At 34.1% G+C, this 14,059-nt stretch overlaps 2 protein-coding genes across 3 annotated transcripts; both read left to right on the top strand.

The window, feature by feature from the left end:
* The first annotated feature begins 231 nt into the window (after positions 1 to 231).
* LOC132621829 (serine/arginine-rich splicing factor SR45a) lies at positions 232 to 3,437 on the top strand. The gene is given in 8 exon segments (XM_060336278.1): positions 232 to 357; positions 450 to 469; positions 1,246 to 1,368; positions 1,457 to 1,556; positions 1,867 to 2,016; positions 2,840 to 2,909; positions 2,993 to 3,111; positions 3,113 to 3,437. Coding segments are annotated over 8 exon segments (690 nt in total). The 5' UTR covers positions 232 to 354; the 3' UTR covers positions 3,218 to 3,437.
* Positions 3,438 to 6,274: 2,837 nt separating this feature from the next.
* On the top strand, positions 6,275 to 10,963 carry LOC132622375 (bifunctional nuclease 2). 2 transcript variants are annotated; one of them, XR_009575877.1, is made up of 10 exons: positions 6,275 to 6,721; positions 8,043 to 8,255; positions 8,350 to 8,402; positions 8,496 to 8,552; positions 9,066 to 9,131; positions 9,225 to 9,296; positions 9,815 to 9,924; positions 9,985 to 10,090; positions 10,192 to 10,254; positions 10,444 to 10,963. XR_009575877.1 is itself a non-coding variant. In XM_060336980.1 (10 exons), exons 1-9 carry the CDS (start codon positions 6,454 to 6,456, stop codon positions 10,233 to 10,235), a joined length of 975 nt encoding a protein of 324 aa, XP_060192963.1. In that variant the 5' UTR covers positions 6,280 to 6,453; the 3' UTR covers positions 10,236 to 10,254; positions 10,444 to 10,906. The 2 variants fall into 2 exon arrangements, 1 of the variants encoding a protein (XP_060192963.1); XM_060336980.1 differs by having other exon boundaries at positions 6,280 to 6,721; positions 9,999 to 10,090; positions 10,444 to 10,906.
* Positions 10,964 to 14,059: the final 3,096 nt, after the last annotated feature.

Below are 14,059 nucleotides of genomic sequence, written 5' to 3'. Positions count from 1 at the left end.
GCTTCATTTTCTTCATTTCATACATGCCACCAAATGTACATGTACCTTGCTTCATTTTCTTCATTTCATACATGCCACCAAATGTACATGTACCTACTCTTATTTAGGACATGTGGAAAACCTAGACTATATGGACATTCATATATATATTTTATAACAAAATGAATATTTTGCTACCTCAAAATGGCGTTATACGAAATATGAGGGCATAAATGTAAATGCAGTCACCTAAAATTTCGCTAATTATGATAGGCACGCTTAAAGTTAAAGCTTGAACTCTAAAAAATATAATTCTCTCAGCATAATCCCTTCTCCCTCATATTGGCAATTTAGGGTTCGCTTCTCTCCCCTGAAATGGCAAGCTCTCTTTCTCTCTCTACCATCACTATATGTTTTATGTCTCTTTTCTTAATTAATTGTCGAAATAACTAATTTATGATTTTTTGCAGGCCGATTCTCCTCTTAAAAGGTATGATTTCTTCTTTCTTTCTGTGTAATTGAATTTTTGATCTGTCTTTTTGTGATTGTTTTTTTTTTTTCTTTTTCCCTCTTTGGTTTGTGATTGTTTTATTCGGATATCTATGTGGCGTTTGGATAAGAAAGTAATTCGGTTTTGTTTGGTTTGGGGGAGTTGATTTTTGATTTTGTGTTTTGAAGAGGAGATGTTAATGTTCTTATAACTTTATAGAAAAATGGTAATTTATGAATCTGGGTTTTGAAGAATTGGATTTAAGTTTATCATGGGGGGGTTAGTTTTCCGGTTGTTTATTTACCTGGAAAATGTCACTGAAACATAAAACATTACCGAGGCTCTCATAGTTTATATGTATGAGTAATTTCTGTATAAGTAAGCGATCATCTATTAGGGAATAGTGGTAGCAAGTCATTCATTCTATCAATTTTGAGCTAACTATGGATCAATCCTTTATGGATAAGATTTTACAAATTTTACAGGTATAATTATTGAGCGTGTTTCTGGAGATCATACGTTTACACAATCTTAGCGATGCATTTCTATTATCTTTTTTCCTACACAAATAAAATCTCCAAGGAATCTTCTTTTAAGGAACCAGCTTTAGTAGTATATTAGTTTTCATAGAAATTTTATGAGCTACATATACTTGAAAAAGATGCCATCATTACTCGAGGAACCATCTTAAAGACATTTGTGGTCGGTGTCAATGTTTCTTGTTGAGGGCTCATTGGACTGAACTGGTTCGATATTGTATTTTCTGGACTCCCCAGGTATTCCCGCTCTCCTTCACCTTGGGAAGAAAAGTCAAGATCTCGCTCTCGATCAAGGTCTAGATCCCCATTTAGATCAAGGTCAAGGCCAAGAGGAAGATCCAGGTCCAGAAGTCATGGAAGGTTGAGTGGAACTTTAGTTTTACTTCACCTTCTTTGTGTTAACAGCTTCGTTTCGGTTACCCTAATTTTTCATCCATGACTTGATTAGGGCTGACGATTCTAATCCCGGAAACACACTATATGTGACTGGATTATCTACAAGGGTCACTGATAGGGATCTTGAGGAGCATTTCTCAAAGGAGGGAAAGGTTGGTTTCTGGTTTAAATATAAGCAAGTTGTTTTCTGGTTCAGTTTCTGACTTGATTCGGTGCTCATACCAAGGTTCTATCTCTTTAAACTCATCCGTATTGTATCTACTCTTTATAATGAAAGTTTTATCATCTATGATGATAATCTCAGAAACTTCTAGTTTTGATTTAAGTTTATTGTATGAGCAAAGTCTTGTCAATGCATTTGCCAAGATATTGACATGTGGCATTTTGGCTGGATTCTTTTCCCTTTTTTTTTTCTAACTTTAAGACTCTGTTGAAGTTTCTCTTTTACTTTCTGTTGATTAGGTGAAGTCAGTTTTTCTGGTTATGGAGCCCCGTACTCGCATCTCTCGTGGTTTTGCTTTCATAACAATGGATAGTCTTGAGGATGCTAATCGCTGCATTAAGAACCTTAATCAGTCCGTCCTTGAAGGCCGGTACATAACAGTGGAGAAGGTGAGCTACTTCTACATAACTTTTACCTTATCAAAAAAGAAAAGGTGAGCTACTTCTACATTGATTGGTGTACTATTGTTCTGTTGGGTTGCTTATCTGTTTCCTTGACTTGGAGGTTTTCTGGTTATATTCAGAAGACATTACGTCAGCTTTGTTGGCAGCAATCAAAGATGATCAGTTCTTCCATTGCAACATTAGATTCACTCAGCTTTACCCAATGGCCTGCTAATACAGCTTTTGACATGCATCTGATCAACTAAATATAGCAACTATATTGCCAAACAACTATACAACCTCAGCAATTAGTTTCAACTCTCAACTAATCAACGGTCATTATCAACAATCTAGTCAAGCTTTTATGGTATCTCATCCTGGCGTTGGTTCTATATCCATCTTTTTAGCTGTTATAAGACGTCAGAAGTATTTAAGCTGCTTTCCTGCACGATCCTATTTTTTAGTAATGGACATTGTTATGTGCTTGTGCGACTTTCCTCACCAGTATCTCCAGTTATGGAGAGGTATTTAGAAACGACTTTATTTTTTTTGGCATAGATTAGTTGAATCTTATGTTATTCCATTAGGAGTGCATTTTCTGGTTCCCTTTGTTTTGGATGTAAACATCATAGGTTAAGATTTCTTAGAATGAGAAAAGATATCTGCTTTCTGTTTCGAAGGAAATACCAAGATTAGGAAATGCTATAGTCTTCCATTTCAAGGAGTACATTCTCTAGAACACATAATCTGGTCTAGATAACCCATTTGTTCTTGATGTAAACCTCATATGTTCATATTTTACATATTGAGATGGTATATTTATTTTCAGTCTCGTAGAAAACGCCCAAGGACTCCAACACCTGGTCATTATCTTGGGCTTCAGAGCGGAAGGGGTGATGGTAAGTTTCTCTTGCTATATAAGTTTGTATTATAGTCATACTAAATTGTGGAATCTCTGAATTACTCGTTGCTTTGGCCAAAGGTTTTCGTGGTGATCGTGGTAGGTATCGTGGCCGTGATGACTATGGGCACCGAAGATCTCCAAGGCGCTCTCCATATAGAGGTCGACGAGATTATTCTCCTAGACGCTCACCTTATGCTGGAAGGTCGAGACGTGCGCGATCCCGGTCATATTCTCCTTATGAAAGGAACTACCCTCGTGGTTATAGATAGGGGTTTCACAAGGCATATGTGGTTCCCTCTCTAGCTATGAAAACTGCTTGTAAGGATCTATAAGTTTGGTGTGGACTAGTCTTCATGTTGTAAGGTGTTAAAGAGTACCGGTTAATGAATGTATGTCTGTGTGTCGTCACCTATCACTATGTTTAGTATATACCTTGTATGTGGATAAAGCTGTAACCCTTCTGAAGCTTTAAATAGGCATTATGCCATTCCATGTTATGATGTATCCACTCTCCTTCACTGCATGTCATTTTGTTGTCGTCATGGTACTTGGCATTGTTTATGGTATCTGTTGGTTCTTTCTTTTATATTGTCTAGCCACTTACTGACTTGTGGCCTTGCTTGTCACGGTTATCACCCTTCTACCTATGGGCAACAGACATTTGAACCTTTTTTTTTGCGTAAGCTAACAGGGTGGAATTTAGCTATTAGTTGTTAAATTTCTTGTAGTTATGATTGTTCTGCTTAACAATTTTCATAATATTCAGTCTTTTCACAAAATGTCTAAAGTTTTGGCCCTATTGAAGTCGGCTGTCAAGATTCTCTCTTTAATTTTGCATGTAGGGGAGGTTGGAGCAGAAGAGGCTAATATCACCTAAGTAATTTTCCCCCTCAATTTGCAACTTGGATTACTACTTTGAAAAAGAAAACGTTGATCAGTAATTTGCCTCCCAGAATTCTCTTCAACCAAATAGTGCACCTGATCTGCCACTAAGTTCATCTTTTCATTTTTAGCCTTACATGCAATCCAAGTAGTTGTTGCCAATAGTAGATGTAGATATCAAGATCAACAATTCTACACAATTCATGTAAATTTGGAAGGGATTGAAAAGTGATGTAGTCTACTTTCTTCCTCTTTTGATTGTGAGGAAGCAGCGGCTTTGAAGAACTTCCCTCAAGTCAAAGCATAGCTTGTATTTTCGTTTAATCAATCTTGGTTACTCAATATAGAAGAAAGAAAAAGCAATGAAAGTTGAGGCGTAGAAGTGCGAATATTGGGTTTTTACCTTAGGAATTTTCACGTAAGTCTGTTGGTGTCTCTCATGTGTCTCTTGGATTATTTTCCTGATATTATAAGATATGGTGTTCTTGGAAATATGGCCTTCTTTTATCCTTACCATTGAATCGAAAGTACCTTTACAACAAATGCGGCATAAGCATCGTTTGCAGGTGCTGAAAGTGAACTGCATATGTATCCTTGTTATAAGTGATTAAAACCCATGTTCTTTATTGCAGGATGGTCCAACTCCACTTGACATTTGCCCCTCATTCTAGTACAGACATGAGGGCCTACCAGCTATTAAGTTGTTGGAGCACCTTCTAAGGTTCATTAGTTAATTAGACATCCAAAGCAGCAGCTGAATATAGATAAGGCGGATGGATAATTAGTTGACTAGACATCGAACAAGCTTCCAAAGGTCAACAAGAATATTCTAGATTTTCTAATGAAGAGATGAAGATATTTTAGAAGTTATAAGTATTTATTTTCGAAAACAAAATTGAATTTGCAGGCGCGTCAAAAAATTCCTCTATTTCCACTGAAGTGGTAGAAAATGTGCTGACTCCCACAGATGGACTATTCTCCTATTTCATATTTATTTATGTGACTTTTCTTTCTTCTTTATATGACCTAGTAGTTATTGAAAGATTCAACTTCATGTTATTTGGTCACGAGCTTTGACTATTTCTGCAACAATTTAAGCGAGGCCTTAGTTAATCAAGTCAACCCTTGAACTGAAGAATTGCTATTTCAGAATATTGGAATTTATATTCTTTATTTCGAATGGAAGGGTAAGCATAAAAGAATAAGAAAATAAAATTAGAAGGAAAAAAAAAGAAGAAGAAGACAGAGAGCTCCGCCCACCCGAGCATAAGGAGCATGCGATGCACGTTGTGACGAACTCTTGCCTTTGGTGGAATCGTGTGCCCTTCACGCCAATCGTTTCCTACCACGTACTATGAACACCGACAACTATATTTATACAAAAACTAAGAGTAATAACTGAAATTTAAGAAGGAATAACATTATAACCACTAGGCAAATGTTTAAGAATTATTTCCCTATGAAGAGATGTCAAGGGCTAAGATTACCTCCCAAATAGATCCTCCTATTTTATTTAGCCAACCTGGTCCAATGTCTAATTCTGTAACATTCTTTCCAAAAGTTGTGTTCTAAGATATGAATAAACATTTATATGACTATAAAACTATGTCATTAATTATTTATAAATATAAAAACTTTTTTCATGATAGACAAAACACGTGTACGTAAAACGTGACACAAGAAGCAATTTAAAGTTGAAACTTTAGTGGATGTTAGTATTCTTTATCACCCACGTTAACAAGATATTACAATATTCGGCGTGTCATGATAGTGAAATGCATTTTGCCAAAAGCAGGGCAGACCCAAGAGGAATTTATCTCCGCGGCCTTTCTTTTACCAACACGTTACAAAACAAAGCGACAAGACAAATGAGATAAACGCGAACACTCACTCCATAGCACGATACCTTAAAAAATGGCAATTGGCAATTTTGAAGTATGAAATAAAAACTTCATTAGCTCAATTGGTTGGCACTAAGTTTTACTCCATCGGTTTTAAATTATTTATCGTAATTACTATAAATAGTTATCTCATATTATTTATCGTTTTAGAAATTCAAGACATAATTAATTATTCTTTTCCCAATTTATCATTTGTTATTAATGAAGAATACACATAAATAGAGTATATACAATTTAATGGAGAAAGATTATAACTTAGACGTAAATAAGAGTAAAGTAGGTCAAATATCCCTACTAAGTAATAAGTATTTCTTAAGGAGCTTGTAAACCTAAAAAACGACAAATAAACGGAAGGAGTAACTTTATCAATGACCGTTCGATTGCCTATCTTATAATTCCCTCGCCCATTTTCCCTTTTCGCTATCCTCTTAGTAATAAAAAAAATCGACCATTACAATTTCCATTCTATGAAAGAAAATTTGTATATTAAAATTCTATTCAAGAAGTTCATAATTTCTACTAATTAATTTTTTTATAAAAATATGTACAAATAGCACTCCCCTTTAAAATGATGTTATTGGATTAGGGAAAGAGAATCTGATACCTCGTTGTCAAAATCAAAGTAGAAGAAGTATTCTAAGCCCACTCTAACATCAACATCCATCCTCCATTCCCTCGCCTAACAAGAAAACTTACCATCTTTTTTCACCTAATTTCATTTTATCCAAAATCCCACATTGAAATTATCGTATCAGAATGATGGGAGCTCAGTTGAGGATCCGACCCGTCGCGGGAATTTTAACGGATCTAGCGGACACTAGGCGGTGGAGTTCCAGTTCGCACTGTTACTCCCCGATTCGGAATATTTCGCATCATTTATCTTCTAGAAATAGGCATTGTAGAAAGACGAGATTGATGGTGATTTGTAGCAAGTCATCACGTGGACGCTTTAATGGGAAATCCAATCAGAGTGATGAACGTGATGATGATGATGATTATATTGAAGCCGTCCTTCTCGTTTCAGGTCTTCATTCTTCACCTTGCGAAATTACTTATTCTGCCCTTGCAATTTTAATTTTGCATCGGTCTATATTTTGGTTTTAACTTCTCATATCATTTTTTTTTTGTTGAGAAAGACTGATGCAGATATTCTTAGGACCCGTTTGGCCATGAGAATAATTCTTCACCTCAGTCAAATTTGGAGAGGTGTTTTCCAACTAAATTCCAAATAAAGTGCTCTATTCTCTCATTTGCAATAAGTGTAACCAAACACAACTCCATCTTCAAATTCAGCTTCATAGATTTTTTATAAAGTGAAAAATATTTGGAATCTATGGCCAAACGCCTACCTAATGAACATTACTTTTTGTCTGAAATTTTACTGCTTGTATGAAAAAGATACGATTTTTTTTTATTCTTTACAGTTTTGCTTGTTAATTAGTGCAGCTCAATTGCTGCATTGTAACTTATTAGTTAGTGAAGAATGGTATGTTGCCCCAGTAACATTTGATGATCCTAATACGGATTAGTAAAAATCGACTGTTACAGAATGGAGGGACCTTAAACGTTAAATTTGTTAAAAAGAATGATTTGCAATTGGAAACCATGCACTTTGCTATAATTTCAGAAGCTAAATCAATCAATCAAATAATTTAAATCTCCAATACTGAATCAGTTGAGTCGGCTATTTGATTCCTATGTTTCCATTTTGGTCTATATGAGTATTAGGGGTTTTCCAAATTGCACATATACCTGTACAGATAACTAGTATAATCCCGACTTGTTGGTATAGTGACATTGGTCCCAGGAGAATTTAGATATTTCTACCTAGTCCTTTTCTGTCACCTTTTGGAGCTATGTCCGGGACAATGACCAAACGATCTCAGACTCTCTCTCTTTATTCTCTACGCGGGCTACTTGCATCTTTTGTTACTATTCTTCTCCCATATTCGACGATTGCACGTCTGTCTTAATATCTGTATTTCAGTATTCCTCCGTCTTAATATCCATATCTCAATATTTTATCCTGTGGATGCGATGGACCATAGGGGCGCAACATTCAATCTCAGTATAATATTGCTGGTCTAACAACTTTTATAAGAATAGCATTTCACTTTGTTAGGCATCTTTCTATTGCATAGCATTCCCGTGGCACTATTTATGTGTACTCGGAGAAACTAATTGCTTGATACATTTCATGTGTACTCTTTTTTTTTTTTTTTTTTTTTTTAAAATTTATTATTATTTTTTTATATAAATTTCATGTGTAATCTATCTTCTATTATTAGTATTTTCTTCCCTGCATGTGAGGCTAAGCATGTTTACCAATGCTACAATGACTGCAGAGACAACGAGGCACTACAAAATGCGTATGCATGGATTTCAAGAAGAACCAAGATGGCACTCATCTGCTCACTTGGCTCCCTTTTCTTTTCACCCCAAGGATCGTATCGCTGATGCATCATCTTTAGGGACAGGATTTCTTCGCCGTTTCAAGAATCCAACTATTTTTCTTAAGATTTCTTGTGATGCAGAATATGTCTTACCAGTTATTGTTGGTATGTACTTTAGATTCTACTTCGACAACTAATGCTCTTTTGTAAAGCAGTTCTGTTTTCTGTTATTGGTAACTTTTACTGGCTGCTACCTCAGGTGAACATGCTGTCAAAAAATTGATAGATTCATTGCACGAGGAGGAGGCTGAGGTAATGTTTTTAATTTTTGAAAGCGGATGCTCTGATTTACTCTTTTCTTTCTTTTAACATTTCTTTGAGATGCTGATGTTGGGCCTGCTGCAGGATTACCCCGACCAGTTCCTGCTTTTGAGGAATCTATTGGCGAAATTTGGCTATGAAGTATGTTAATACCATTTTATGTATCTCATCATATGTATCCTTTCTCAATCTTGATTTTTTTATTATAAATAGTATCTCAATCTTGATTTTAGTCTTCATTTTTACCTTTAGCTTCTCTATTTTAAATTGCTATCACATTCCCTGAATTTGAATCACCAGAAACCTTTTGGTTTCAGAAGCATGTCATTCGAAATGTTTATATTTGTTATTTTATATATTCAAATGAAAGCTTTCATGAGGCGACCATTAACTTTTTCTGCCTTATCTTTTAGCTGCCAGTTCGAGGAACTAATATGCTTTTACCAAGTATCATGAAAAGTTCTTACTGATTGGTCTAACTTGTAACATGGCAAGTGAGCAGGAGGCTATTCCTCAATTACTTAGGTGTTTGTAAGATGCAACACTTACTTTGAGACGTGATCACCTTTAAATTCAGGAAACGAGCACCGCATCTTTAATTATTGTTTGAAGTGCTGGTATTTCTTTCTTAATTTGGCAATATATCATTTGCAGGTTAAAATGGTGAGGATTACCGAAAGAGTGACTAGTACTTACTTTGCCAGAATATATTTCCAAAAGGTAAGTTGGAAGTACTTGTTTGGTAAATCCAAAAAAATACTCCTACTACTGGGTAGCATTTAATCTGAGCTTAACATTTTTGATAATACGCAGCCAGGGGAAAAAGATATTATTAATGTGGATGCTCGTCCTTCAGATGCCATTAATGTTGCCAGAAGATGTAAGGTATTGTTCTTATGAGACTTTTGAGATTAAAGTGTGATAATGTATAAAGTAAAGTGTTTTCTAACGTCCATTGAAAAATTGATGTCATTCATGGTGTATCTGTTGAATAAAGAATGGGACTAATGTGAAATTAGCTTTTCCTCCTGTTTTACTCCCAACTTATATGAAATCCCAAAGATGCCTTATCTGTTTAACATTTCATGTCTCTTGAGTGCCTTTTCTCATGACTCCTTTAGTTATCAATGAACTGCTTCATATATATTGCTTACCACTGTAGAAAACATTATGTCTCCCGACTGTTTTCTGTTTGACCTATTTGTTTCCTAGTTAAGAACTTAAGATGGTCTGAAAATACAGATTTTCAGCTGAGTGGTAAAGTTGTATGTGCATGATCAACTTCTTTTCAGTTTTAGCTCCTTAACAATCAGTCTTATTGATCTTATGTGAGCTGTAATGACCTAACTACATTTTTGAAAACCATTATCTGTCTTAATTGCGTTTGATCTGGTTTTATGCAGGCACCAATTTTTGTAAATAAGCAAATTGTCTTGACTGATGCAACGAGGATAGGTTATGGAATGGACCGATCTAGCAGAATTAAGTCCACGTATGATGTATTATTAGATAGGTTGGTCTCTTTTCTCTCCTATGTGCATATCTTTGGACTTCTTCCGAATTTAAGCTTAAGACTGTCTGGCGCAGTGCATCAGATGGCCCCGATTTACTTTCAGAAGAACTTAGTATGTTGAGAAATATGAACTTAGCAGCGAATGAGGAGAGGTACAATGATGCAGGTACATCAAACTAAACCTTTGATTATTTTATTGGAGGTATCTGCTATAGTTTTCCCATAATTATTTGTTGATACATCACCAATATTTTCTGGTTCCTTTAGCTATGTGGAAGGACAAACTGATGAGACTTCGTGAGAAGACATGAGATCTAAATCTTTCTCCAGGTATATCTGTCTACTGTTGACGAAAGAGCTCTTTGATTACATTAATAGTCATGGAATGAGCAAATTTATGTTATGTTGGATTATGGCTATAGTATTCATCTGGCTCCTGAAAATATACATTATTCTACAATGAACATCTTTCAATTTTTGCTGCTATTCATTGTAACTCTCTCCCCTTGTCCTTCTCAGAAATAAAATGTAAATATTCCATCTGGATTCGACGATAAAGGATGGCAGCTACGACACAGCGCTGTATTTCAACTTTTCAACAACATACTAACAAAAGTTTCAAGGAATCAATAATCTACAGGGAAGTTCGAAAATTATTGTTGTGTACAGGTTTCCCTTGTGTCGGTTGGCTTTTTATCTAGCTAACCGCGACAATGCAACCTCTAGGTAAAACTGTATATAGTTTATTTGCTGAAGAATATATCAAGTCTGTGAGAATAGCATGTACAGAAAAGACGAGAATTTGTTTAGACCAAATCATCTCGTGTAACAGATATTGCAAATATGGTATGCCTTAAAAGCCATGTGGGGGATATATTACCATGGCATACAGACGGTGTCTTTCCTTTGGCTCTTTGATGGCAACCATCTCCACTCATAGATTGCTGTATAAAGTTAAAGAAAGGGGCTTGGCTATGCTGAACTGTATTGTAGAGAAGGCTTACGTGAATCTGATCAATGTACATATTATGTTTTTTGAGGCGAAAATAGATACTTTGATTATAATCAGTGTTTTAAAAGGCAGGGCGTTTTACATACGCCTCGACGAGGCGTAAGCCTCGAGGCACGGGGCGTAAGCCCCATGGATATTTAATTTTTAGTATTTCTTAAAATAATATAATTACAATAAATATTTTTAAATAGGTAAAATTACATAAAAAAATAAATGAAAACTGTAAATAATGAAATATATATGTATATATGTATATGTGTGTGTGTGAGCGCGCGCACGCGCTTGATCCTCACAAAAAAAAATGATTAAAGCTCATTATACACCGCTTATAACTTATAATTATATATAATATAATTTTACAAGTATAAACAATACAATGAAATAAAAGCTATTATGAAATGCAAAACAATTCTAACATTTTAACTTTCAAACATGGAAAAAAACACAGTTTCTTAAAACACTATTACTATCATACTATTCATTTTATCTCCCTATAAGCAAATAATCAATAAAATTTATCAATATTACAATTAAAACATAACTTCTTCATGAACAAAAAATAAAATTATATGATAATTCTGATACATAGGACTTATGACCAATGACAAGTGAAAATGTACAATTCCGCTATGTGTTTTTTTTTTTTAAAAATAAGTGATATTCACCCTCACGACGTTCTCAAATAGTAAATATCTAATATTACGACTTGTTATATGAGTTACACCCAATCTTCTATTTCTATAAATGAAAAACTATTAAGTATCATTATTTTGTTAAACAATTATGAGGGTGAATGATTTTAATTAAGGAATTTAAAATATAATTTGTGTAAGAACTGTTAGGCGAGTCCTGGGCGTTGGGCGTTAGGCGTGTTTAAGGCGTACGGTTGGACGCTTAGGGCGTAAGCCTCATAGGAATTAAGCCCCGCACGTTAGCCCCAGGGCGTTTTGCCACTGCCCTGCCCCGAGGCGAGTCCCAGGACGAGTCCTGACACTGCCTTTTAAAACAATGATTATAATAGTGTTAGATGTTTAATAATTATCAGCTTTTAAATTCGAAATATAAGTTAATAAATTTAAACGTTTAGATAAATCAACTCAGGTGTCATCTTTAATATATGTTATTAACCATTGTAGTTAAATTTGACTTCTTCCTTCTAATTTTCTCCAAACATTTTACTTAAACTAGTAAAAGGAGTGTTTAAAAACGCTTCTTTCTTTTATACTTTTTCTACCTATAAAGGTCAACTGACAATTTTTCTCTTTCTTAATCACTAACTACCTTTTATCTCATAGACCAATAAATACGATAGCTTTTTTCAATTTTTGGTTTTTCACTGGATGTATGGTATTTGCTTTGGGGTATAACTAATTGAGATTGGCGTCAGGAAGCCCTATTTTGGGGTAAAATGTTCCTTAATAAAAGTGAATTTATTCGTTGGGCACAAACCCGAAACCTTTAATTGAGAATGAAAGAGTATTGACACATATATCTCTATGAATCTAAATAATACAATTGCATTAATTTTTTGTAAGTTCTTGCATTATTGTTTTAGAAATATAATACTTTTTGATAAGTCATTTTCTGGTTTCTTTTGACACTTCAAAATAATTAAGGTGATGCTATTACCAAGTCACGAATCCGAAATCTTTAATTAAGAAAGGAGGGATATTGTCTTATAATTTTTGAAATCTAAATAATATAATTGGATTTAGTTTTGAAAGGTTTATTATTATTATTATTATTATTATTATTATTATTTCAGAAAGATAATACTTTTTTATAAGCCCTTCTTTTGTGTTTCTTTTGATACTCTTCAAAATAATTTTCTTTTTCTTTTAGAACTTTGAGCTATAAGATATTTCTTTTTAAATTTTCCATCGGTTTTTAGTTTCTTAAAAATGGGCTAAAAGAAGAAAGGGCGTTTTCGGGAACCTACCACGTCATCACAACCTCTAGTGGTATGATTTCATTTTCTTGTTTGTTCATTAAAAGTAGGGGTGTAGATGAATCGGTTTTGTTCGAGTTTTTCAAATATCAAACCAAATTAATTGTGTCGGGTTTTTAAATTTATAAACAAAATCAAATCAACAAAAGTCGGGTTTTTCAACTTCGGATTTTTTTTTTCCGGGTTTTTTCAATTTTTGCAGGTTTTTCAGATTCTTTCGGTAAAGTCTTCATACAATACATATAATTTGTGTTTCAAATATTTCTTAAGTCGTAGTAAAATACTACTATCTAATAAGGTGTGTTTTAAGAAACAACATAAAATGTGAGATAGAGTGATGACATTATACTAAAATATTAAAAAAAAAGAATGGAATCGCATAAGATCACGGGAGTCATGTTTCCCTAGGGTGCTCACATGAGTTCAATATTTTTTCTGGTTAAAAGGTTAAAGCCAGATTTTTGCAGTAATTAATGTAATTGTTCCAATTTACTCTTTAGTATATATTTTGAAAGGTTAAGGCCTGATGTAGCTTATATGACTAAGGTGGTTTAGCTTTTTCTTTCTCGACATGGCAATAGAAAACTAATTTTGTAAAGCGACACCCAAAACAGATTGAAAGAGTGAATGGATTTCCGTGTGATTATGAATGATTATTCAAACGATAAGAAGTGGATCTTTTATTAGCATTTTCGTTTTGATTTGAGTTTTATTTGAGTTACTAACATTTATGGACTATAAAACTTATTTGAGCATTCAAGATTCTAAGTTCAAATTTGAAATAATAAGTTAAAAGGCCAAAATTATGAAAAAGTTTAAAAAATATTTATAAATTACATTTCAAATAACTTTTTATGTATAAAATATTTTTAAAAAACTATATACATGTAATGTCGGGTTGGTTTGGTTTGGTTCGGTTTGACTTTTTTTAGTTAAAGCCAAACCAAATCAATTATGGTCGATTTTTTTTCCAATACCAAATCGAGTCAAACCAAACCACTAATTGGTTTTTTTTCTCAGTTTGGTTCGAATTATGATTTGGTGCGGTTTGTCGATTTTCTTGTACACCTCTAATTAAAAGTTTGCCCCTCGAATTAAATTCAGTTGCTGAGTTTTTTAAACAGAAAGTCTCAGCTCCTAAATACTTCATTTCACTTTTATAATATCTGGTGATT

The sequence above is a fragment of the Lycium barbarum genome, chromosome 12 (genome assembly GCF_019175385.1).
Source record: "Lycium barbarum isolate Lr01 chromosome 12, ASM1917538v2, whole genome shotgun sequence".
In the NCBI taxonomy this organism is placed as follows: Eukaryota; Viridiplantae; Streptophyta; class Magnoliopsida; order Solanales; family Solanaceae; genus Lycium; species Lycium barbarum.
Note: the sequence above shows the minus strand (reverse complement) of the source record. Positions and strands in the feature narration are given on the sequence as shown.

Bases quoted from the DNA above. Each gene is read 5' to 3' on its own strand.
- LOC132622375 (XM_060336980.1), top strand. From the start codon at position 6,454: ATGATGGGAGCTCAGTTGAGGATCCGACCCGTCGCGGGAATTTTAACG. The intron at 9,297-9,814 runs GTATTGTTCTTA...GGTTTTATGCAG, and splicing joins ATGTTGCCAGAAGATGTAAG to GCACCAATTTTTGTAAATAA. The intron at 9,925-9,998 runs GTTGGTCTCTTT...TGTCTGGCGCAG, and splicing joins TATGATGTATTATTAGATAG to TGCATCAGATGGCCCCGATT.